General features: G+C 45.3%; 1 protein-coding gene across 2 annotated transcripts in view; it reads left to right on the top strand.

Annotated features, from left to right (window-relative positions):
• The first annotated feature begins 9118 nt into the window (after positions 1-9118).
• The window catches only part of PGBD5 (piggyBac transposable element derived 5), a 103395-nt gene continuing 86810 nt past the window's right edge, over positions 9119-25703 (top strand). Inside the window, exon 1 of one of the 2 annotated variants that reach the window (XM_069571549.1) lies at positions 9119-9497. In XM_069571549.1, the coding sequence (XP_069427650.1) occupies positions 9164-9497 (334 nt within the window). In that variant the 5' untranslated portion in view covers positions 9119-9163. The remainder of the gene's footprint in view (positions 9498-25703) is intronic. The other variant, XM_069571548.1, reaches the window with a different exon arrangement.

Here is a 25703-nt window from a genome sequence, read left to right as displayed (position 1 = left end):
AGAATGAAGTGAAAAATCCTTTTTGTGTAAAACTTGTTGAAAGTCTAAATTCTGTTAGTTCTTCTGCTTTAGCAGTTAGGAGAAATATTAAAGTATTTTTGATAATTGAATCATTCACTGTAACCAAGGGCATTATTAATTTTGACATTAATGCTTACAAAAGATTACCGCAAATGCAGATAGAGAAGTAATGGGAAGTTGCAGAAAATTCAAAGGGGCCCCTGACAAGAGTGTTTCCCCTTTAATTCTCTTCTTTTTTCTTCTACAATTAGAATGCACCTGACATTCTACTTAGGTTCAGGTCTGCTGAGTGGGTTTCCAGGTGCCTGGCCTTTTACAGCCAGCCTCGTAAGAACCATCCTCTGATCCTTCTCACTGTAAGAAGCCTGAGGGACAGAGGTGCTTTAACACCAAGTCTACAACAACATCAGTTCAGTTCAGTCACTCAGTCGTCTCCAACTCTTTGCGACCCCAAGGACTGCAGCATGCCAGGCCTCTTTGTCCATCATCAACTCCCGGAGTTTACTCAAACTCATCTCCATGGAGTCAGTGATGCCATCCAACCATCACATCTTCTGTCATCCCCTTCGCCCCCTGCCTTCAATCTTTCCCAGCATCAGGGTCTTTTCCAATGAGTCAATTCTTCACATCAGGTGGCCAAAGTATTGGAGTTTCAGCTTCAACATCAGTCCTTCCAATAAACACTTAGGACTGATCTCCTTTAGGATGGACTGGTTCGATCTCCTTGCAGTCCAAGGGACTCTCAAGAGTCTTCTCCAACACCACAGTTCAGAAGCATTAATTCTTCAGTGCTCAGCCTTCTTCACAGTCCAACTCTCACATCCATACATGACTACTGGAAAAACCATAGCCTTGACTAGACAGACCTTTGTTGGCAAAGTAATGGCTCTGCTTTTTAATATGCTATCTAGGTTGGTCATAGATTTTCTTCCAAGGAGCAAGTGCATCTTTTAATTTCATGGCTACAGTCACAATCTGCAGTGATTTTGGAGCTCCCCAGAATAAAGTCTTCTAGTGTCGCCCCATCTATTTGCCATGAAGTGATGGGGCCAGATGCCATGATCTTAGTTTTCTGAATGTTGAGCTTTAAGTCAACTTTTTCACTATCCTCTTTCACTTTCATCAAGAGGCTCTTTAGTTCTTCTTCACTTTCTGCCATAAGGGTGGTGTCATCTGCATATCTGAGGTTATTGATATTTCTCCCAGTAATCTTGATTCCAGGCACTGGAGCAGCAGAGTGGTGGCTGCCTGGCACTGGAGCGGCCAGGGGTGAAGAGGAGATATGCCACGTCCAAGGTCAGAGAAACACCAATAAGAAGGTAGGCGCTGAGAGAGGGTATCATAGGGCAGACAGCATGAAACCACAATCAGAGAAAAGTATCAATCTAATCACATGGACCACAGCCTTGTCTAACTCAATGAAACTATGAGCCATGCCATGTAGGGCCACCCAAGATGGATGGGTCATGGTGGAGAGTTCTGACAAAGTGAGGTCCACTGGAGAAGGGAATGGCAAACCACTTCAGTATTCTTGCCTTGAGAACCCCATGAACAGTATGAAAAGGCAAAAAGATGGGACACTGAAAGATGAACTCCCCAGGTCGGTAGGTGCCCAATATGCTACTAGAGATCAGTGGAGAAATAACTCCAGAAAGAATGAAGAGATGGAGCCAAAGCAAAAACAACACCCAGCTGTGGATGTGACTGGTGATAGAAGCAAGATTCAATGCCATAAAGAGCAATATGGCATAGGAACCTGGAATGTTAGGTCCATGAATCAAGGCCAATTGGAAGTGGTCAAACAGGAGATGGCAAGAGTCAATGTCGACATTTTAGGAATCAGCAAACTAAAATGGACTGGAATGGGTGAATTTAACTCAGATGACCATTATATCTACTACTGTGGGCAGGAATCCCTTAGGAGAAATGGAGTAGCCGTCATAGTGAACAAAGAGTCCAAAATGCAGTACTTGGATGCAATCTCAAAAACGACAGAATGATCTCTGTTCATTTCCAAGGCAAACCATTCAATATCACAGTAATCCAAGTCTACAACAAAGTAGCACTTCAATAATCCAGACAGAATCTGACCCCAAAATTCCAGTTTACACTTTGAGTTGCGTCAGTGCCAGCTATAGATTTGTGAATTTAGCAACACTGAGAAGGGCTGCGCTCTTGCAAGGATCATCTTTCCCTCTTTCTCAGCATATCTGAGCTTCTACTGCTAAGTGATCTATTATCTTGTGTTAAACACCAACCTCTCACTAGTTTGTCCTCTAAAAGCAAATGAGTTTTAGGCACGGTCTTCATATCAGAGCTCTTTCTTTGCTAGAACAGGTATGTGTGTTTGGCGAGGTGGGGTGGAGTGTCGGATGTGCTAAGAGGGAAAATGTCACCAAGGGAGAAGGGAAAGGACACTAGACAACAGCACAAAACTGTGGAATGGGCTTCAGACTCAGCCCTGACTTCGTAAGCGCCACTGTTTTCTAAGAGCATGGAAAGTTGATGAGAGAGTCAATTCCTAGGCAGGTGGATAAGAAGTCCAGGGTCCCCAAGGAGGAAGAAGGGGTCTGGGGCTCTTGAAGTGGAGATAGGGGTCTGGAATTCTCAAGGGGGAGAAGAGGACAACTTTTTTTTTTTTTTTTCCTCTGCATTCCTTAGTCTTAGTCAATTATACAACTCAGTTTAAACTCTGTACTAGGGATTATACTGCCTCCCTGGTGGCTCAGATGGTAAAGCGTCTGCCTGCAATGCAGGAGACCTGGGTTCGATTCCTGGGTCAGGAAGATCCCCTGGAGAAAGAAATGGCAATCCACTCCAGCATTCTTGCCCTGAAAATCCCATGGATGGAGGAGCCTGATAGGCTACAGCCCATGGGGTCACAAATGGTCAGACAGGACTGAGCAACTTCACTTCAGGAGTTATACATACAACAGTGTATCCTGCTTGAGGACAGTTTCTCCTTCCTGAAAACCTGGCTAATCCTGTTATCTTAAAATGTAAATTATGGGAGTGGGCCTAGTAAGACCTTTACAACCTCCAGACATTCTTTTGATTCATTGTAACAACTAATTAAAAGGTATATAACTCCAATGCTAACACTAGCAGGGGGGTACTCTTTCTGCTCTCTTCTGATGTCTATGTCAGAAGCTCTCTCTACCCCTTTTATACTTCAGTAAAACTCAATTACACAAAAGCTGTGAGAGATCAAGCCTCATCTCTGGCCCTAGATTGAATTCTTCTCCTCCGGAGGCCAAGAATCCTGGCGTCTTTCGTGGTTCAGCAACAACTTTTCATTAACTTGCAGTGTGTACTTGTTTTTTTCTTTATTCTAAATGTCTCATGTGTTCATTTGATGAAAAAATTTATTTCAAATAAAAGGGAGGTTGAAATACGAATCAGAGTTATTTGTGATGCTTTGCAGGGGTCTAGCTGCCTCGAATTATTTTGTGGAAATATTAATTATCTAAACCACTTAGAAGAGAAAAAATTCCTATAATTAAAAAGCCATTTAACTAACTCCTTTTTAACGGCCTTTAATCTTTCTCCAAATTCTCACTTGATAGATTCCAGGTCTATCATTAAAATCATTCCCTTCTGCTGTCACCCTTCACTGTACACACCTTGCAAAATCCCACCTGGGTAAAACCCAATAGTTGTTTGACCCCATGTCTCTCCTTGGCAGCTGAACACAGGTGGAGAAAAATACAACCATGCTGGCAGGTTTCATGTTAAATTCTCCACCACAAATCCAAGTGTATTTCTCTAGCTGACTGAGTCCCCACTCTTCTAGAGAACCGTTTCACACCTCTTTCCTCAAACCCCTCACCCCGGTGTCCTTACCTCTGGCCACACCTTTGAATCACCTGGGAGCCTATAAAATGCACCAGTAGCCATGCCCCACCTCCAGAGATTCTAACTGTGTAGAACAGGGGACCTGGATATGAACGTGCTTTTAAAAATCTCCAGGTGACTCTCACGTACAGTCAGGACTGAGGATCAACTGCTTCCTCAGACACAGCTAATCACCCTTCCGATGACTGCACTGAGAAAATTGAATCAGTAAAGAAAGAACAGCCACAGATTCCCACCGAATCTACCTGCATGGAGCCTTTCCTCCACTTCATTCTGAACGAAGACCAACCCCTCTGCTTCTTCATTCCAGCCCGTCACCATTCAAGCCAACTAGGGCCTTGTTTGTCATGGCCCCCTCTCTCACCAGCATCTCTCTTGGATTCTTTCTGCTGAATCATGCCCACCACTATTCAAACATCTCTTGATTTTAAGAAATCTCTTCTCCAGTCCCCAAAAGCCACCTCTGTCACTCCCCTTTTCTCTGCAGTAAAATTCCTCCTCAAAATTGGTCTTTACTCAATACACAAATTTCTTTTCCCATTTTCTAAAATCCACTCCAATCACAGTTTCACCCTCCCCCCCTCCACCCCATTGTCAAACCCAGTGGTTAATTCTCAGCCTTCATCTTACTAGATCTCTCAGCAGCATTTGGTCATTATTTCTGCTTTGGAATACATGTTTAGCCTCTAAAGCTTGGCTGTGTCTCAGTTTTCTGAATTCTCAGTCTCCTTTGATGGTTTCTTCTCATTTCCTTCATGTTTAAGTATGAGCGTGCTCTCAGACTTTCTAATCCTTGGGTGATCTTGTTCATCTACCATCTACCCGCTGATGATGCCAACATTTGCCTCCAATCCAGGTGATTCCTCTCTTCAACTCCCTGCTTTCCAGATCCACTTAGATATATTAAATCCAACATGTTCACAACCAAATTCTTATTTTTTTTTTCTCTCTAATCCTGGTGCTCTTGCAGTAGCTCAAGCAAAAAAAAACTATGGAATCATTCTTGACCCATCTTTTTCACTGTCCACTTTTGACTCTCTGTAAAAGCTGTGGGTTCTACCTCTAAAATATATTCTCAACCTGATTAGTTCTCATTACCTCATTCACTACCATTCTGGGCCAAACACCCCTTTCTACTGGTCTTTAGGATTCCATCTTTGCTCTGCTCCTTTGTTTCCTACTCAGCAGCTAGAGTAATTATCTAAAACACAAGTCAGATCTTGTTATTTCTTTGCTTTCAGCTCTCCAGTGGCTCCCCACTTCACTCAAAATAAAATCCAGTCTTATAAGATTTAACAGCCAACTTCCTCTCCAATTTCATCTCCTATACTCTGCCTCAGCTGCACCAGCCTCCTTAGTGTTAATTGAGTATAGCTAGTGTGCACCCACCTTGGGGGTTTGCACTTGTATCCTCTTCCTGAATGCACTGGGCTTGCTCTTAAGGATCTGCCCAATGTCTTATCAGAGCAATGTCCTCTGAGCATACACACATGCACCCCACCACACACACACACACACACACACACACACACACACACACACCCCAATTCCACTGCCATCATCACAATCACCATAATGATTGCCCATCTACTACCCTTTACAAAAAGTGATATATTACATGTTTATTTGTTTCTCTTCTCCCCTTTTGTTTGAATGTACAAACTTTTTGGCCAGCCCAATGTGTGTGTGTTGTGTGTGGGTTAGTCTCCCAGTCATGTCTGAGTCTTTGAGACGCCATGGACTGTAGCCCACTAGGCTTCTCTGTTCATGGAATTTTCCAAGCAAGAATACTGGACTATGTGTGTTAGTTGCTCAGTTGTGTCTGACTCTGTAACCACATGGACTGTAGCCCATCAGGCCCCTCTGTCCATGGAATTCTCCAGGCCAGAATACTGGAGTGAGTAGCCTTTCCCTTCTCCAGGGGATCTTCCCAACCCAGGGACTGAACCCAGGTCTCCTGCATTGCAGGCAGATTCTTTACCAGCTGAGCTACAAGGGAAGTCTCTAGAAAGATGAAGTTTTAGGAAAATGCTAGTCAATTATTTTACCATATTTTCATGTGTTCATTAGAGTGATACAGGATAGAAATCTGTATTTGTGTTTAGATTTGATAATCTAAACAGTTGGCAACTATTTTTTTCCAATATGTTTAAATTTAAATTATTAGAGAAAAGGAAACATTGTATCATAGTTTAAAGTGGTAGTATTTTTTTTTTGTAGAGATACATACAACAAAAGTGTACTATGCCATGAAAGGAGAAATACAGCTATTAGCCCCAGGTACCTAAAAGTATAAACTCCTGGTTTAACAAATCAAATCCTAAGGAATCTATTACACAAATGAATTGCTTTTGCAATTTGGAGCTCATTGAGAAGACTATAATCCAAAAGCTCAGTATTAACCTAAAATTACTTATATTATGAAGCTATATTACTTGGAAGATGTTTTCAAATGACTCAAAATTAAAAGATCTTAGTGTAATATTGGTTTTGTAATTATCCTCACAAATACATTAATTATAAAAGTTAATGATGTGGAATCATCATGGTAGCATCAAGTAGGAAGTTGCCAGGTAGATGGGGAAGCTTTTTTGCCTTTTATTTTCCAGTTGTTTTCCTCCGTTTCCTCTCTTCCCTCCACAATGAGAAGCAGCCACCTGTCTTAAAAGGTTGGAATATTTTTACTTTTCTTGGTTTTTCCTTAACTGGGTTAAACAATGTAATATGCTTAGCAGTGATTCTAAACTGGAATAGTCCTTTAATTTTTATTTGATGAGCTTGGGGGCAGCAATTTGATTTCCCAGTCTTTTGTGACCATATAATCTTCTTCCATTGTTATGTGCTGTGTGAGCTACAGGCACTTTGAGCCTAGGAAGCACAAAGGCTCCCTGGGATTAGTGCCATACAAATGCAGACTAAGGACAGTAGAAGACTGTGTCCATACTTGTAGCTGTCATTGCTCAGTTTTGTGCTTCCTATGGGCAGCAAAGCAATCTATTGTTTTAAAAACACACAAGTTACCTTAGCTGCTGACTTTTTCATTGGCTTACCTGAAGAAGAGAAGAAACTCTTTCCTATAGAATATGCCTCCCTGGATCCCATTCAATTATTTTTAACTGTGCTGTGCTTAGTCACTCAGTCATGTCTGACTTTTTGTGGCCCCATGGACTGTAGCCCACCAGGTTCCACTGTCCATAGGGATTCTCCAGGCAAGCACCCTGGAGTGGGTTGTCATGCCCTCCTTTGGGGATCTTCTCAACCCAGGGACTGAACCCAGGTCTCCCGCACTGCAGGCAGATTCTTAACTCTCTGAGCCATCAGAGAAGTCCTGAAGAAGAGAAGAAACTCTTCCCTATAGAATCCAACTCTCTGGATCTCATTCTATTATTTTTAACAGATAACATGAAATCTTACAGGAGTCTTAGACAATTTCTAATTTCAGAATTTGCACTTAAGGTATGGAGTCTTATTTTGCTCCCTGTGCCTTCAATCTATGTTTTACATGACCCTTTGTGGTAAGCATGAGAACCTGTACATATCTTCAAACTTTTTGGCTGGTTGGCACAGTATGTAGATATGTTGGAAATTACCTCTTTTCTGTGGCATAATTCTTCTAACGAAGTTGAAAGAATCAGTCAATCATGTAGCAAACAATGTGATGTGAATCCCTTCCTTTTTAATATATTGTCTTTTGGTGATTATCATGAATTTCTGCCTATACAGTGGCTCTGGCTTGGGAACAGGAATCTTGGGGACTGGGATGAGAGGTCAAGAATGGAATTGCCTGCCTCTTGGTGGCAGAATGGTCCCCACATTTTCATTCTTTATGCATGCTCATAAATAGCAACATGCCTTTCCATTTTTGTATAATTATTTAGTTAATACCCAGTTGGATTTGTAAGCCCTCACATTGCCATGGGTTTATTTTATTTCAGAGCAATAGTGACTTTATGGCCCAATTACCATCAATGTGACTTATTGCGCTATTTGTGGGAGGGAGAGGGGAGCAAGAAGATAAGACGGAATGATCATATGTACCACCATCAACAGGATGACAGCCACACACTCCTGCCAAAGGAAAAGGGGCAGTTGGAACCTTTCTGTTCTACTTATCAAAGCACTTAAGTCCAGGTGATTGTGCTATATTTTAACAGATGACAGTGTTTCAAATGTGTGAGTGAAGGAGATACTGAGATAGTGTTGTTAGAATAATCAATGTGTTGGTTATTTTGATTTAAAAGATGTCAAATGTGAAGAACGATGACGAATGACTGTCTACCTAACTCCAGATGCTGCCACTGTCTAATTACAGGGGTGTTAAAGGGAGACTGAGTGAGCATCTGACCTCAGAAATGGACCGGTGAGGCTGGCTCCTAATTGGAACAAGGTTCCCTGAAGCCAGAAAGCCCTGTATTCATAGGAGCAAGCGGCGCACCCCACCGTGACCCATAGGCAGCAGCCAGGGAACTGTGACCCTTCGCCTACCTGGAGCGTTTCCGTAGCGCCTGATTCAGAACCAATGGGATGGACAGCTCCCTGGAGCCCGGCTCAGGGCGCGGACTGCGGAAGGGAACAAGAGCGCGGAGCGTCCGCGCACCGTCAGCGGGATTGGGCGGCGGAAGAGCACACTGCGTCTCTCTCCCACCTATTTGGTTCCTCCCTTCCCCTCAGAGGGCAGCGAGAGGCCTGCGGTGGCTGTCCCGGGAGGCGAGTGCCTACAAGCGAGGGGACCGGCCGGAGCCGCAGCCGTCCTCCCCCCGCTCACCGCCTCTGCCCACTAGCAGTGCCAGATCGCAACGCCTCGCCCAGCCCCGGCGGGCGGGCGGGTGGGCGTCCCTGGCGCAAGACCCGCCCAGCCCCTCCCGCCCCGCCAGAGCCTGGCCCCCGATTGGCCGGCAGGCTGGAAGTGCGAGGAGGCGGAGCCCGCCTCTGCCGGCTCGCGCCCGGAAAGGTCGGCAGGGGAGCGCTGGGTGCCGCCGGGAGGGCGCGCGGGTGCGCGGCGGGCGCCTAGGAGACGCAGCGGCGGTTGGAGCGGCGGCGCTTGGCTCGGGTCGCAACCTCTGCCTCCCGCCGCGGCCCGCAGTCCGCGGCGCCCGAGCTCCGAGGCGTTTTCCCGGGCGCTGGGCCCGCGGCGGCCAAGACGGCGGGCCGGCCGGGCGCGGGGCGGCGGGCACTGTGCTGCGGGCTGCGGTGGTGGGGGACGGCGGGCCGCGGCGCGGGCCCGGGGCCCGGCGCGTGCGGCTGGGAGGCGCTGTGGGGGGCTGGCGCGCGGGCGGCGGCCGGGGCCATGGCCGAGGGCGGCGGGGCCGCGCGGAGGAGGGCGCCGGCGCTGCTCGAGGCGGCTCGCGCGCGCTACGAGAGCCTGCACATCTCGGACGACGTGTTTGGCGAATCGGGCCCGGACAGCGGCGGGAATCCCTTCTACAGCACGTCGGCCGCCTCGCGCTCCTCCTCGGCCGCCTCCTCGGACGACGAACCCGAGCGCCTCGGCCCCGCGCGGGGCCCCGGCTCCCCGGCGCCTGGCGCCCCCACCGCGCAGGAGTCGGAGGAGGACGAGGCTGGCGCGGGCTGGAGCTCCACACTGCGGGACCGCCCGCCCCCGCGCTTCGAAGACACTGGCGGTAAGGCGCGGCCCGGGGGAGGCCAGGCTGCCCCGGCGCGAGAATTCCAGATGCTCCGCCCGCCTGCTTGCGGGTGGCAGCTGTGCGTTTCAGGAAACACACGAGGCTGCAGGAGCGGGGCTCCAAAGTGCAGGCGAGGCTGCTTGCGGGGCTCCGCCTACTCTTCGTGGGTGGACAGGAAGAGGCGAGGCCGCGGCTGCACTTTGCGGCTGGCGAGGACGGGGCAGGGGGGTGCTTCCCTCACTTGCTAGAAGTGTCCTCGCGTCCTGCAACGGAAGCCAATCACACCTGTAGGGTCTCTCCTTAGGGGTGAGTTAGACTTTACTAGTTGAAGGAATACTGGAAACTTGACGTGTCTTGGGACTGGGGGAGTCATTTTGTATTGCTGGCTCCAGAGCAAGCTTACCCAGATGCTAGGTGTGGGGCAGGTAGCCGACGGAGGGAGGCTGAAAGGTTGCCAGTGGCGTCTTCACTGGACTTTAGTTTTCTCCAGTTAATCAGAGAAAGTTTCCGTGTCTTGCCATTCAGGATCTCTTGTGAAAAACAGGGAAGCGTGAAAGGATCAGTTTAGAGCGTTAAGGCGCTTGCTTCAACAGAAGGAGCTTTCACGTGTTTCCTGCTTATTGCTATGGTCATAGACCAGCTGGAGAAGGTCGGAGAAAGGCTGGCAGCTCTGCTGTCTGAGATCCTCTTTGCTGCCTCCTTTTGGGGAGTTGGTTTTTAAATATCTCCACTTTCCCTTCAGAAGCTCAGCAGCCTCTGTCCTCTCTGGGAGGTGGAGGCCCACCGTTCCCACTTGTCCTCTGATGCTTTTGTTCCTTGCTCTGCGGCCTTCTTGGTCTTTTGTGGCAGTCCCTTGTTTCTGCACACTATTTTCATGGATGGACTTGCGTGCAGCTTGTAATGTTGACCACCAGGGAGTGGCTGCAGTGGGCTTGATGCTTTACGTTATGCAACTTTTCCTACCGCTTTCCCTGATGATTGTTCAACCAATGGGGAACATAGCACATAGGAGGACAGGCTCGAGGGACTCCTGGCTGGTCCTGGACTGGGATCAGGACATCATGCTGCAGCCTGCTGGTAGGGCTGGCTGGCTTCTCAGCAGGGAGTGGTCTGCAAACCTTAAGCAGGCTGGCTGCAGTGTGAATTTACTAAGCTACAGCTGGCCTTCCAGAGTCCAAGTTAGTTATACAGTGTTTGGGGTGGATCAGTTTAAAAGCATCTTCTTATTTGGGCTTTGATTAAGAGTTTGGGAGTTTTCAGTCACATCACTCTGTATAATCCTTTTCCACCCCTATATTTTCCAAAATGTCATACGGTCTTCCAGCCCCAGGCAATTGATTTCCTGTTGGCTCTTAAGAATTGTACCTGCCCAGAGCCCTGGTTTGGCAGGCCTTAGGCTGTAATGTCTGTGATCCAGTTTTTGATCTCAGAACACCTGAGATGTATGTCTGCTTGGGCAGATTACAGCATTCTGTAGTGGGGAAAATAAGGAAGTTGTGTTAGGTTAAGCCTGGTTATGAATCAGATTTATGAGGGCTGGTTTGAGAAGGTTAACATTTTTAAAGCAATATTTTGTTTCTTAGTAACCTATAATGGGAGAAATTCTGCAGCAGAGCAATTTACCACTGCAGCAGTTAAATGGTCATGAAGAGCAGTTGGTGTTAGGTTTAAATTCTGCTTCCTTCAGATGTCTACTGAGTTCACACCTAGATCTGAGAATCACAGTCAAGCACTTTAACCAGACATTAGTGGTTATTTGTGGAGAAGGCGATGGCACCCCACTCCAGTACTCTTGCCTGGAAAATCCCATGGACGGAGGAGCCTGGTAGGCTACAGTCCATGGGGTCGCTAGGAGTCGGACATGACTGAGTGACTTCACTTTCACGCATTGGAGAAGGAAATGGCAACCCACTCCAGTGTTCTTGCCTGGAGAATCCCAGGGACGGGGGAGCCTGGTAGGCTGCAGTCCATGGGGTCGCACAGAGTCGGACACGACTGAAGTGACTTAGCAGCAGCAGCAGCAGTGGTTATTTGATGCTATTTACACTTAGTTTTGTTTTCCTATTTTGTGTAGGAGCACAGCTCTGCTTAAGAATTTTCTTTCTCTTTGCAGCACTGCTCCCTGAGGGAAGTTTGGGTGGTGGTGGAGGGATGAGGTTGATGGTTTATTATGCAAGAATTCAGGTTTCCTAAAACAATGGAAATGATTTATGGGGGCTGAAAATAGATGCAGAAATATGCTGCTGGTTAGAAAAAAAAATCCCTGTATCTTAGTGGTATGGAGACAGATGTGTGCTTAGAGGCTTGAGAGCTGCACCCAGGTCACCCTGAGAGCAAAGAGGGTCAACCTGTGAAGTTTCCCAAGACTCTCCAGCCAGAGTGGGTTCCCCAATTCCAGGAATGCAAGCTGCATTTCCCTGCATCTTTGTTTCCCAGTTTATTGATGGGTCTCACTGGGCTGATCTGGTGGGAAGAGGACCAAGCAAGAAGGTGACATTTTGATTTGTAATCAGTGCTTATCAGAGAAAACCCCTAACAGAAATTGCTGTTGTTGCTAGACTCAGATGAGGAAAGCAAAGGATTCTAGACTCATGGAACAGGTTTCCTGCTTGCCTCCTGCTATAAAAACAAACAAAAATAACCATACATGTATGGAAATAGCATATACGCATGTGATTGTCTTAATTGTAAATGTATATCGCTTGTGCTGAGTGTGGGTGGTTTCTTCTGTCAGAAGAAACTTATGACCGATGTCTTGGGACCCTCTTGATAACCTGGAACCCTTTTCAGAGAGTCCCTGTGTAGGAGAGAGACATTGGGTACCATTGTGCTTTTCATCTGCATTCAGAGCTGCCTTTGGCCCCATGGGAGGAGAGCACGCAGTAGGGAGACTGAGGTGGCAGAGTGAGGAGGGTTGAGACTCTGACTGCCCTTCAAGCTGTTCTGGTTCCTCAGCCTCCTCCTTCTGTTTTTTACCCAGTGTATTTAGCTTCCTGGATCAGGCTCCCTAGAAGTGCAGCTGGCGCTCATAGGAGGGGAGGTCCTCTCCCTCACACTCCCTTCTCTTCTTTCCCCTCTTCCTGGATCCCCTGGGATGATTTAAATACAAGGACATCCATTTGCTGCGCTGGCTGGCTGACAGGCTTTTAACCCCTGTGTGGATGGGAGGTCAGTCTGGGAGCAGAAAGTGGTTACTGGGGGCTCAGGGCCCAGAATTCTATCCTTGCAGGCACCACCACCCCCAGCCCCCCACCAAGACAGTCCCTGTCAAGCCCTCAGCCTCATCTGCCTACTGTGGAAACAACCAACATAGCATGCAAACTCACTCTTTGGAAGCAGCGTGAAATTCAGCTGCTTTGGAGCTCCTGCCCTTTCTGAGCAGTCTGGTGATTCATTCTCTCTGATGAGGCAGAGGAACGGGCAGATCCGCAGACACTCAGGACCCTTCTGTTCAGCTTTGTGAGTCCTGTGTTGTGGCAGGCTAGAGTATGAGCTTGCTCTTTCCGTAAGAGGTTGGACTTCACAGGAGTCTTCTTCCCGTGTACCATGTCAGCCACCATCAGTCATCATTCAGTAGGGAGCTATGACCTTGAGAAGCTAGGGAGGAACATACTGCCTTGAAAATCAACACTGTGAAGTGTCTCATCTCTTGAGTTTGTTGTTGGTTTATTTGGTTTAGAATCTTTTTGACTAACAAGGAGGAGAAGCATCTTTTTCTTAAAACCAGAATTAAACCAATACCTTCTACTGTAATGGAATTTGTGAGCTAAGATCCTGGACCCCTCTCTCCAATGTCAGGTAAGCAGCTGCTTCCACCTTTAGCTCTGTAGCTGCAGGAGGAGCTCAGATCATGGTAAGCTGTGAGATAAGTCGCATGCAGTCCTACCTGATACTGAAGTGTGTTCCCAGTCACAGAATTCAGAGAGGGGAGCTTTGTGGGGGAGATGTTTTGCTCTTTTTCCAGGAGTCTTTTCCTGTGATGGGGAAACTTGAGCTCACGATGAGGATAATAACACACAGTGTGCATCTGTAACTTGCTTTATCATGCATTATTGCACTGAATCTTCACAGGTACTTTGTGTGGGAGAAGTTCTCTTCTGTACTTTACAGAGAAAGAGGTTGGTTTTTTCTGCCAGAGTCTTGGGGGTAATGAGATTACCTTGGCTAAGTGATCAGCACCATCTAAGTACTCAGACTTGATAATTCAGGAAAGGTAGTGAGTTGTTTTGTTTTTAATCTAGACTTTTTTCCAGTAAAAACTATTTATATTTATTTTCATGTTATGCATGGATGTACTATTTACTTTTTTGGAAGCATACATCGTTCTGTGAGGCTTAATGCAGGTATGGATTTGTGTAACCAGTCCCACCATTGAGGAATGAAACAGAAGAGCTAGGATTTTATCTCATTTCTAGTTTAACCCCTGCGCCGCAGAGCACAAGGAGGTCAGAGCTCCTCTGCAGGGAGCAGGGCTTTGGACACACCAGCCCCTGGGAGTACAGTGTGGTCTACTAGTCTTAAAGTCTAAAACTCACCCTTATTTTTAAAGAGCTGTGATTGTGTATTTTTTTCTTATTATATGTAATATATGTTCATTTTAGGAAGAAATGAAAAAAAAATGATAAAACTTAAAAATCCCATAATCTCCTATTACTCAGAGATAATCACAGTTATCACTTTGAATGTATCCTTCATATATCTTAAGTTATGTGTTATTGGGTGACCTACTTTTTAATTCTAAGTAATATATTGTAAACATTTTCCATTTAAATTATAAAATGTCTTTTTTAAAGAATCTGTTCCCTTTGGGTGGGTATTGGGCTCATTGCCCCCTCTCCCTTGTGCTTACAAATATTTATTTGTATTTTTTATGCTGTTATAAATATTCTTGAAGTTTGTGTGCACATTTTTAATATATTCCTCAGCATAAAATGATCAAAACTGAATTGAATGAGGATTTTGTACATTTTCACTTTTTCTTAATATCTGTGAAACAGCCTTCTGGAAATGCACCTGTTTAGACTGTGGTCAGCAGTGTACCAGAAAGTCTGTTAGAAAGTCTGGCTTCTAAGGCAGCAAATCAGTGTGTAATTCCTGCTAGCAGTGTGGTCCTGAGTGAGTGTTCCCTGTGATAAACTCAGAGGTGTGATACACACAGTGCTCGAGTCATGCATAGCATGACCGTACCGCCCCCCAGGCCCAGGTGAGGAGAATCCCTCTGTGCCTTTCCAGGCAGCACCTCTCTGCCCCAGGGGTAGCCGTGCTCTGATTTCTGTCACCATCAATTACTTTTGCCTGTTATTTTGGTCTCGGTCTTAGTTCATCATTACATCTGAGATGTGTGTAACAATCTATTTTTATTTTGCTGTATAGCATCCCATTGTATAAATACTACAGTTAGTTATCCATTTTTCGGTGTAAACAGCAATATTGCATAGGAACCTGGAATGTCAGGTTCATGCATCAAGGCAAATTGGAAGTGGTCAAACAAGAGATGGCAAGAGTGAACGTCGACATTCTAGGAATCAGTGAACTAAAATGGACTGGAATGGGTGAATTAAACTCAGATGACCATTATATCTACTACTGCGGGTAGGAATCCCTCAGAAGAAATGGAGTAGCCATCATGGTCAACAAAAGAGTCCAAAATGCAGTACTTGGATGCAGTCTCAAAAATGACAGAATGATCTCTCTTTGTTTCCAAGGCAAACCATTCAGTATTATAGTAATCCAAGTCTATGCCCCAACAAGTAACACTGAAGAAGCTGAAGTTGAACGGTTCTATGAAGACCTACAAGACCTTTTAGAAGTAACACCCAAAAAAGATGTCCTTTTCATTATAGGGGACTGGAATGCAAAAGTAGGAAGTCAAGAAACACCTGGAGTAACAGGCAAATTTAGCCTTGGAATGCGGAATGAAGCAGGGCAAAGACTAATAGAGTTTTGCCAAGAAAATGCACTGGTCATAGCAAACACCCTCTTCCAACAACACAAGAGAAGACTCTACACATGGACATCACCAGATGGTCAACACCGAAATCAGATTGATTATATTCTTTGCAGCCAAAGATGGAGAAGCTCTATACAGTCAACAAAAACAAGACCAGGAGCTGACTGCGGCTCAGATCATGAATTCCTTATTACCAAATTCAGACTTAAATTGAAGAAAGTAGGGAAAACCACTAGACCATTCAGGTATGACCTAAATCAAATCCCTTATGATTATACAGTGGAAGAGAGAAATAGATTTAAGGGCCTAGATCTGAGAGATAGAGTGCCTGATGAACTATGGACTGAGATTCGTGACATTGTATGGGAGACAGGGATCAAGACCATTCCCATGGAAAAGAAATGCAAAATGGCTGTCTGGGGAAGCCTTACAAATAGCTGTGAAAAGAAGAGAAGTGAAAAGCAAAGGAGAAAAGGAAAGATATAAGCATCTGAATGCAGAGTTCCAAAGAATAGCAAAGAGAGATAAGAAAGCCTTCCTCCGTGATCAAGGCAAAGAAATAGAGGAAAACAACAGAATGGGAAAGACTAGAGATCTCTTCAAGAAAATTAGAGATACCAAGGGAACATTTCATGCAAAGATGGGCTCGATAAAGGACAGAAATGGTATGGACCTAACAGAAGCAGAAGATATTAAGAAGAGGTGGAAAGAATACACAGACAAACTGTACAAAAAAGAGCTTCACGACCCAGATAATCACTGTGGTGTGATCACTCACCTAGAGCTAGACATCCTGGAATGTGAAGTCAAGTGGGCCTTAGAAAGCATCACTACAAACAAAGCCAGTGGAGATGATGGAATTCCAGTTGAGCTATATCCAATCCTGAAAGATGGTGCTGAGAAAGTACTGCACTCAATATGCCAGCAAATTTGGAAAACTCAGCAGTGGCCACAGGACTGGAAAAGGTCAGTTTTCATTCCAGTCTCAAAGAAAGGAAATGCCAAAGAATGCTCAAACTATGGCATAATTGCACTCATCTCACACACTAGTAAGGCAATGCTCAAAATTCTCCAAGCCAGGCTTCAGCAATACGTGAACCATGAACTTCCAGATGTTCAAGCTGGTTTTCGAAAAGGCAGAGGAACCAGAGATCAAATTGCCAACACCCCTGGACCATGGAAAAAGCAAGAGAGTTCCAGAAAATCATCTATTTCTGTTTTATTGACTATGCCAAAGCCTTTGACTGTGTGGATCACAATAAACTGTGGAAAATTCTTCAAGAGTTGGGAATACCAGACCACCTAACCTGCCTCTTGAGAAATCTGTATGCAGGTCAGGAAGCAACAGTTCGAACTGGACATGGAACTACAGACTGGTTCCAAATAGGAAAAGTAGTACGTCAAGGCTGTATATTGACACTTTGCTTATTTAACTTCTATGCAGAGTACATCATGAGAAATGCTGGGCTGGAAGAAGCACAAGCTGGAATTAAGATTACCGGGAGAAATAGCAATAACCTCAAGATATGCAGATGACACCACCCTTATGGCAGAAAGTGAAGAGGAACTAAAAAGCCTCTTGATGAAAGTGAAAGTGGAGAGTGAAAAAGTTGGCTTAAAGCTCAACATTCAGAAAACAAAGCTCATGGCATCTGGTCCCATCACTTCATGGCAAATAGATGGGGAAACAGTGTCAGACTTTATTTTGGGGGGCTCCAAAATCCCTCCAGATGGTGACTGCAGCCATGAAATTAAAAGACGCTTACTTCTTGGGAAAAAAGTAATGACCAACCTAGATAGCATATTGAAAAGCAAAGACATTACTTTGCCATCAAAGGTCTGTCTAGTCAAGGCTATGGTTTTTCCAGTGGTCATGTATGGATGTGAGAGTTGGACTGTGAAGAAATCTGAGCACTGAAGAAATGATGCTTTTGAACTGTGATGTTGGAGAAAACTCTTGAGAGTTCCTCGGACTGCAAGGAGATCCAACCAGTCCATTCTGAAGGAGATCAGCCCTGAGATTTCTTTGGAAGGAATGATGCTAAAGCTGAAACTCCAGTACTTTGGCCACCTCATGCAAAGAGTTAACTCATTGGAAAAGACTCTGATACTGGGAGGGATTGGGGGCAGGAGGAGAAGGGGACAACAGAGGATGAGATGGCTGATGGCATCACTAACTTGATGGACGTGTGTCTGAGTGAACTCTGGGAGTTGGTGATGGACAGGGAGGCCTGGTGTGCTGCGATTCATGGGTTCACAAAGAGTCGGCCACGACTGAGCGACTGAACTGAACTTCTTATCTATTATCCTATCTGTGGACTTGTGGACTGTTTCCAGTTTGGGAGTTATATGAATACAGCTGCCACCAGGGTTCTTGTGCTTGTCTTTGATGGACACGTACATGTTTCCCTGGGGTGTGCATACCTAGGAGTAGGATTGCTGAGTCACAGAGTGGATGCATGTTTCAGCCTCAGCCCTGTGGACACTGTGGGCTGGGGGTCCCTTTGTTGCAGAGGCCGTCTTGTGCATTGAAGTATGTCAGCAGTACTCCTGGCCTCTGCCCAGCGAAGGGCAACAGCACACCTTCGTCTAGTCATGACAGATAGACATCACCGTGCACTGTCGGGTGTCCGCTGGGAACACAGTCTTCTGCAGTCGAGAACCACTGCTGTAGTAGATAGTGCCAGATGGCTTTCCAGCTTACACACGCACCAGCAGTGTGTGAAGTGTGCCGTGCATTAATTCAGCAGGCATATCGAACCCTGCTGGGATAAAAGGGTAAGTAAGGCATGTCTCCTGGGGTCCAGTAAGAGAGACAAAGTGAAGAAAATGAGATAAGAGTCTGTGATCAAGGTAAACACGGATTTAGATGGGATTCTAGAGGTACCTCACCTAATCCAGCTGGGCTGGGGAAGAGGAGGTGCCTCTGGCAGAGGTGACCCCTGAGCTGCATCCTAAAGAATAAAAATGAATCAGGTGAAAAGGAAGGAAAAAGGCATCTTGAACAAGGGAACAACTTGGGCACAGGCTGGGTAGGGTGGGCCATCTTTGCCTAAGGGCAGCCCCATTCTCCCTTCAGCTGAGCAGCCTTGGAGACAATGTCTTGAAATTTAATGTTTGTAATTGTTACCACTGCAAGTAGCTGTAGCTAGAATCTGCATACTAAGCTCAGGCGTAGATGCTGGATCCTGCAGGGAGTGGAATTTAGTAGGTTTGGCAAGAAATAAGTGCTCAGAGAGGGCGGAATCCGTGGAGAAGCAGTGGGGTCTTTTTAAGACAGGAAGAGGGGATATGACAACCACAGTTTCGGTGGCAGAACCTCTACTCGTAAGGGAAGCATAGCATTAGCTTCCAGAGGGGGAGATGTCACGCCACAAGAACAGCAGAGAACCTGAAATTTCATGTCACGCAAAGGCACATGCTGCCTAGATTGGCACATGGTATAAAGAGCTGTCTTCTACTTGTTTGTGAATTCCAAGAAGAATTATTACAGAACTATGACTGGCCATACTTTTTTCAGTTTATTAAATGCCTAGTGAGTATTTGTGTATATTTAATTAATTTATTAAAACAATTAGAAAAAAAAATCCTTTCACTTCTCATATCTTTGCCATTGCTTCCAGCTTGGAACTGAGACATCCCTCGTCGGTCTGGACGTTGGATCCTCTGTCAGCTGGGGTTCCCAGAGTCCAGTCTTGTGGATGCCCTGCCCTCTGCCTCTCTCTCTCTCTTCCCATTGTCTGTGGAAGAAGAGTGATCTTTACAAACCTGAGCTTATCCACTCTCTTCTCTGCTTAAAACTTTTCAGTGGCTTCAACTTCAAGTCAAAGGTAATTCCCAAGTCCTGCACAGGGCCTCCTAGCCGCCTTCCTTTCCCACATGCCTTTGGACTTTTGTCCTGCAACACTCTCCAGCCACTCAATCTGCCCATCTTAGAGCCTTTGTGCCTGCCTGACTCTCACCTAGAATGTTCTTCCCCTCAATACTTGAATAGCAACCCTTGCTTGCTGGTCTGGTCTTGGTTCAAATGTCACTGCCTCCAAAAATCTGAAATTACCTTCTTCCCTAAGGTGCCTTTTGTATCCATTTAAGCTAATTTTTCTCCCAGGTCTGGGATGTTGGATGTTTTGGTCACAGTAGTTCCTCAACTTTTGTTGGATGAGCAAAAGAATAGATGGATGCAGGAGTAGATTGTTTTAAATGGCGTGGAAATTGGTATCAGTGAATAAATGTTCACAAGGACCTGCACATTTTTTAACATCCAAATGTGGAAGTATGGCTAGGTTGACTCACAGGGAGTGGGTTTCTTCCCAGAAAGGCACCAAAGCAAGTCTGGAGTGTGTTTTATAGGGATTTCCATCCAGGATGGAAGACTGGGGAACTCTCCAACCCTTGGGCTTCTACCCCTGGCCCACTTCCTAATTAACCTTCAAGCCAGGACTCTGTTAGGAATTTGTAGGGGAGCCAGCTGCTCGTGCTCCATTAATTTTTTAACAAACGCTTGTGCATCACTTCCTATCTGTCAGATAGTGTCCTGAGTGCTTTCTAGCCGATGTAATCCTCAACACAACAATGTGAGGTTAGTACTATTATTTTTCCTATCTTTAACTTATGGAAACTGAGTCACAGGTTAAGTGACAGGGTGGACTGGTCCTTTTGATTAGGGTATAAGCAAGCACCATGTGCACCATGATTTATGCCAGTCAGATCAACTAACTAAAAAGTCCTTGTACGGGGCTCTGAGTTGAAGGGCACTGTCATTCGCCAAATCTGTTTCACCTGTTGACTTTTATCCCAGGCATTGGCTGCACTTAATTTCCCAGCCCCCCTGCAGTGAGAGGGGCAGCTGCCTGGGTTCTGGGCAATGGTAGATGAGGCAAAGTGTGGAGCCCACTCTCAGGCCTGGTCAGGAGGGAGGCTCCTCTGGGCCTCCCTCTACCATCACCATCATCATCTTCATTCTTATCGTCGTCATCGTCTTCTTCATCACCACAATCATCACTGTACCCACAGAAAACTGTGATGATTTCTTTTGCCCTGCAGGATAGAACAACGAGCGACTGTTCCCCAACTTTGTGCAGGGAGCTAGAAATTGAAGACTAGGACTCTGGACCGGGGAGTGGGTTGGAAAGGGAAGCTGGAGGGTGACCTGTGATGTGTCAGAGATACTGGGGCTACCAGGTGAAAGAACCTTGTGTGTGAATCACCATTTGGCGCAAAGCCACCCATGAATCAGTCATGTCTGCCATGGACTACATTTATGAAGAAATGATCTTCTGTCTTGTTTGCTCCATCATGCATTTGGCAGGGGCTGGGGGAGTGGGTGGTACAGCAGCCAGCAGAATTCTATTTGCACAGATGCTAAAGGAAAGAGATAGATGGGGAAAAGCAAATTCAAGTCAGTAGGGCTCTTGTTGATTGTACAAGGATTCATAAGGAGAAATTATGAGAAAAAAACCTAGAGATAGAGAAAAAAAAATGAGTTCTTTGCATTCTCTCAGTGAAGTTCCCATTGTAACTTTGGAACAGATGAAATGATGCAGGTAATCTGCCTGCACTGGACATTCTAGACTCAGTTATTAATTGCACGTTGGTGTTTTGAAGCAGTAGGGGATTGGAAAGAGGCTTGGTGGTCAGCTTCTGGTGGAGAGTGAGCACGCCCAGGGTAAAAGGCCCAGTCTCTGTTGAGTGCTCACCCTGCGATCTTGGGCAGGGGGCCCAGTGAAGCCCAGCACTGAGAATCAGTAAAGACACACGGTTGAGCACAAAGCCGGTGCTTCATTCCAGGTAGCCGATTTTCATTCCTTCCAACTCCTTTTTTCCCTATGTGGCCAAAATGGACATGATGGATATTATACTGCTTAGATTTTCAAAACTTTTTAGCAACCAGAAACCTCAGTACAAACCCAGGGGGGCTTCCTTTGAAGTTGGAGTGAGAGGCCTCAGAACCTGTCCAGCTGGCCCTCCCTGGAAGCCCTGTGTGTGCAGCACCCTGTGAGTGCCCCAGGACCCCTCTATCAAGGGCTTTCAGCTGGGACCCAGGGTGAATGGAGGGAGACTCCCATAGGTGGGTGACAGACGTCAGTGGAGAAGCAGTTACTGCTCTCGTATCTACTGGGCTCCATCCTCTCTGAGATGGTGGCTAGGAAGCCAGTAGGTGGATGCAATATTGATGTTTCAAAAACTCCAAACGGCTTCTGTGGCAAAGGCAATTAAAAATTTAATGACTTTAGAAGAACCAGAACAGAAGGAGACCTGTTTTCTCAAGTTTAGAAAATAGACTTATAAAGAGAATATAAGGGATCGGGATAAAGGATGATTTCCTGGAAGAAAAAAATATAAGTGGAATCATTTCAAGAATGGTTAGTGAAGGGCTTGCTTATTTGAGCTTCTACATTTGGGGAACTGGAGAATCCGCATCTGAAATCAGCATCCCTGGGACCCCTGCTGAGTTAGTGAGGTATGCTGAGTAATGGTTCTGGGGTTCTGTGGTGAGCACACCTTCACTTCAGAATTCACATGAAAAAAATCTACACCTTATTCATCTGTTGATAATGATGCCTACTTCCCTGGCCCCCAGCATTTGAGGTAATAAAAATGGTTCTTTGGTTTCTTCTTAATACTCACGTATTTCAACAAAATCTCCAATCTGATTTCCTTGGCTAGCTGAGGAACTGGACCATAATTATGGCATCCGAGGGGACATGCATTCTGAATTCCCAGTGGACTCTGGAAAAGTATGAAAGTGAAAGTGTTAGTTGCTCAGTCGTGTCTGACTCTGCAATGCCATGTACTGTAGCCCGTCAGGCTCTTCTGTCCATGGAATTCTCCAGGCAAGAATACTGGAGTGGGTTGCCATTTCCCTCTCCAGGGGTTCTCCCCGACCCGGCATCGAACCTGGGTCTCCTGCATTGTAGGCAGGTTCTTCTTTTTTTTTTAATTTATTTTATTTTATTTGTGTGTGTGTGTGCTCTTCATTTTTTATTTATTTATTTTTTTACTTTACAATACTGTATTGGTTTTGCCATACATTGACATGAATCTGCCACGGGTGTACATGAGGCAGGTTCTTTACTGTCTGAGCCACCAGGGAAGCCCTGGAAAAGTATGCTTAATTGGAAATTGGAGATAACAACAGTGAGAAGTCTTTTAAGATTGAAAGAGGTGAATTTTAGGTAAATATCACCAACTGTAAATCCACACTGCGTATCTTACATTTACAGACACTTTTATCTTCAGGAACTTTGGCAGAGAAGAAATAGATTTTGAAAAGATGTAAGTACATTCAGGGAGATGGCAGATTACAGGAGGAAATTTGGAGTGGCTGCCAGGGTACAGCCCAGACTCCTGAGGGTGGTGTGTGGGATGCTTTGTTTTGTTGGGAGGGAGTGGGGACCTGTCCCAACTCGGCATTCAAAGCTGTACCTCCCACAGGGCAGCTCCAGGCATCCAATAATGAGATCCTGTCTGGTCTTTGCACTCAGCAAAGTACTCTCCCTGTTATCTTATTGGGCTCCTGAGAGCAGTTCCCATTGTCCCTGCTGCCAAAGGACCAACCAAAGCCGTGTGCCCCTGAGGTGTGCTAACATCGTTTCACTCCAGCAGGTTATTGGCAGCAGGGCTGGAAAATGATTAAGTAAAATTGGCTGGGAATCTAAAGCAGAACAACCTCCCAAAGAAAAGTTCTTGAGTTCAGATTTCATATCTTCTTTTGGATATAGTTAATTCACCTGGCCTGTGATGGGCCAGGCACTGTGTTAGCAACTGGGGCTTGAGAAGTGGATATAGGGAGCTTGGAGCCCAATGCTGAAAATGGGAGGTGCTCAAATACTTGGGGCCTGAGTAGTAGGTGCTGTTTTAAGAAGGGTGTCTGGTGCTGAGGGAGTAGCCGGGATCAGCACTTCTGCAGAGCTGTAGTAAACGTGACCAGGGAATGGCACCAAGGGAAGCCAGGGGTGCTTTGTTCAGATCCCTGCTCCACAGTGTCTCCCCCAGAGATAGGATCAGGAGCTGGGCAAGAAAGAGTCACTCTGGATAGAAGAGTCATGGCTGTGCCTACGTCCTGACCTGCAGCCAATACGTATTTCCATTAAAGAGTCCAATTGAAGGTGATATTGACAAGAGAGTGTCTAAACTTGTTACTGGGAATAAAAAAAGGCCAGTGAGACTTGTGGAGTTAAAGACAAAAGGAACACTTCTTTTTTTTTTTTTTCGTTTTTTTTTTTTTTTAATAACTTTACAGTATTGTATTGGCTTTGCCATACGTCAACATGAATCCGCCACGGGTGTACACGTGTTCCCAATCCTGAACCCCCCTCCCACCTCCCTCCCCATACCATCCCTCTGGGTCATCCCAGTGCCCCAGCCCCAAGCATCCTATATCCTGCATCGAACCTAGACTGGCAGTTCGTTTCTTATATGATATTATACGTTTCAATGCCATTCTCCCAAATCATCCCACCCTCTCCCTCTCCCACAGAGTCCACATAGTTTTAGTACTGTACAGTCTTTTAAAAATTGTACACGTGAACTGTCTAATTTTGTTTTAACTGCAATCCTGTCTTACCCCCTTTTTAAAGGATGTTTTAGAAGTCTAAAGTGTTTTAGAATCACTGCCTGCCTCCGTGCAGTCCATGTTGGCAACTTGTTGCTCATGTGTATGTGCGGCTGCTCAGTTGCTTCAGTCGTGACTCTTTGTGACCCTATGGACTGTAGTCTGCCAGGCTCCCCTGTCCATGGGATTTTCCAGGCAAGAATTCTGGAGTGGGTTGCCGTGCAACCCAAGGGATGAGACCCACATCTCCTGCATTGTAGGGAGATTCTTTCCTCACTGAGCCGTCTGGGAAGCCCTTGTTGCTCATACACAAACACATTTGTGAATGTACATCATGTGTGGGAGCTTTAGGGGTCATTGCTTAACAAATACAGGGTCATTCTATATAGCTTTCTCTTAATGCTCTTCTCACTTAAGAATACTTTAATAACTTCCTTCTTTTTTGTGCTTACTTAATTTTAAAAGGAATAGCTGCTAAACTTTAATCCAGTGCCTTTATTTTTATCAAAAAGCATTTATTGGTGTGGTTCTGTTTTTTTTTTTTTTCATATTTAATTTATTGACGAGGTAGATTTCATTGATTTCCTGGTACTGAGAGTCCCTTACTTCCCTGGAATACATCCAGGTTGGTCTCTCTGATAGATGGCTGAATTCTGTTGTTTGCTGGTGTTAGTTCAGAGTTTCTGTAACCAATCCTAAGCCAGATTTGTTCATTGTTTCCCCTCTTATCTCTCTCAGGTCTGGGTATTAAAACTATCTGCAGCTTCATAAAATGAACTGGTTTATTGTTTAATTGCTTGCTGCCATTCAGCAGTGTAAATATGTGTCAGACACGACTCAGCTGTGAACCTGTCTGGTCCTCCTACTTCTGAATTTACCACATCTTGAATCATTTTGATGATTTATGTTTTCCTAGGAAATCATCTATTGTTCCTAGTCTTAAATGCAAAATTCCATGCAGTTTTGCAAAATGGTTCTTTTTGATTTGCCTTTATAATCTGTACTTGCTTTTATGTGTCTGTTCTCAGTCTGGTCTTCTGGGTCTGCACAGCCTCTCTCCCCCAGCTCCTCCTCTCCTCCTGCCCTTTCCTTCAGTTTCTCCACCTTTTCTCCCCCCTGTCACCCATCTTCTCTCTCTTACCCTTAATTGGGCATGTGAGGTGTCTTTCTATATTATTGGTCTTTTCAAAGAATTAGCTTTGAGGGAATTCCCTGGTGGTCCAGTGGTTAGGGCTCTTGTGCTTCCACTGCTGAGGGCCCAAGTTCTATCCTTGGTGGGGGAACTAAGATCCCAAATGCCGCACAGTGTGGAAAAAAAATAAATTAGCTTTTGGGTTGTCCCTGTTGTTTTTTTTTTAATTTAAAAATTTACCTTTGTTATAACTTCTTTCTTTTCATTTATTGAACTGTCTTTTTATAATTGGTTTAGGTGGTTTCTTCTCATTTAAACCTCATGGTCTCTTCTCATTTAAAAAAATCTCTAGTGTTGAAGGCATTTGTCACTAAAATCTCCTTAGAGTGTACCTTCTGGTGTATTCTGTAAGTTTTGATATGAAGTATTGTCTTTCTGTTGCTTTCAAGGTTTTTTTTCACGTTCTCCTTTTAATTTCTCTTTGATCTAAGTGTATATTTCTTAATTTATTAGTAGTCAAGATTTTTTGTTACTTGATCATTTAATTCCTTATTGGATTGTGGTCAA

The sequence above is a fragment of the Ovis canadensis genome, chromosome 25 (assembly GCF_042477335.2).
Source record: "Ovis canadensis isolate MfBH-ARS-UI-01 breed Bighorn chromosome 25, ARS-UI_OviCan_v2, whole genome shotgun sequence".
Taxonomy (NCBI): Eukaryota; Metazoa; Chordata; class Mammalia; order Artiodactyla; family Bovidae; genus Ovis; species Ovis canadensis.
This window is presented reverse-complemented; position numbering and strand designations above follow the sequence as displayed.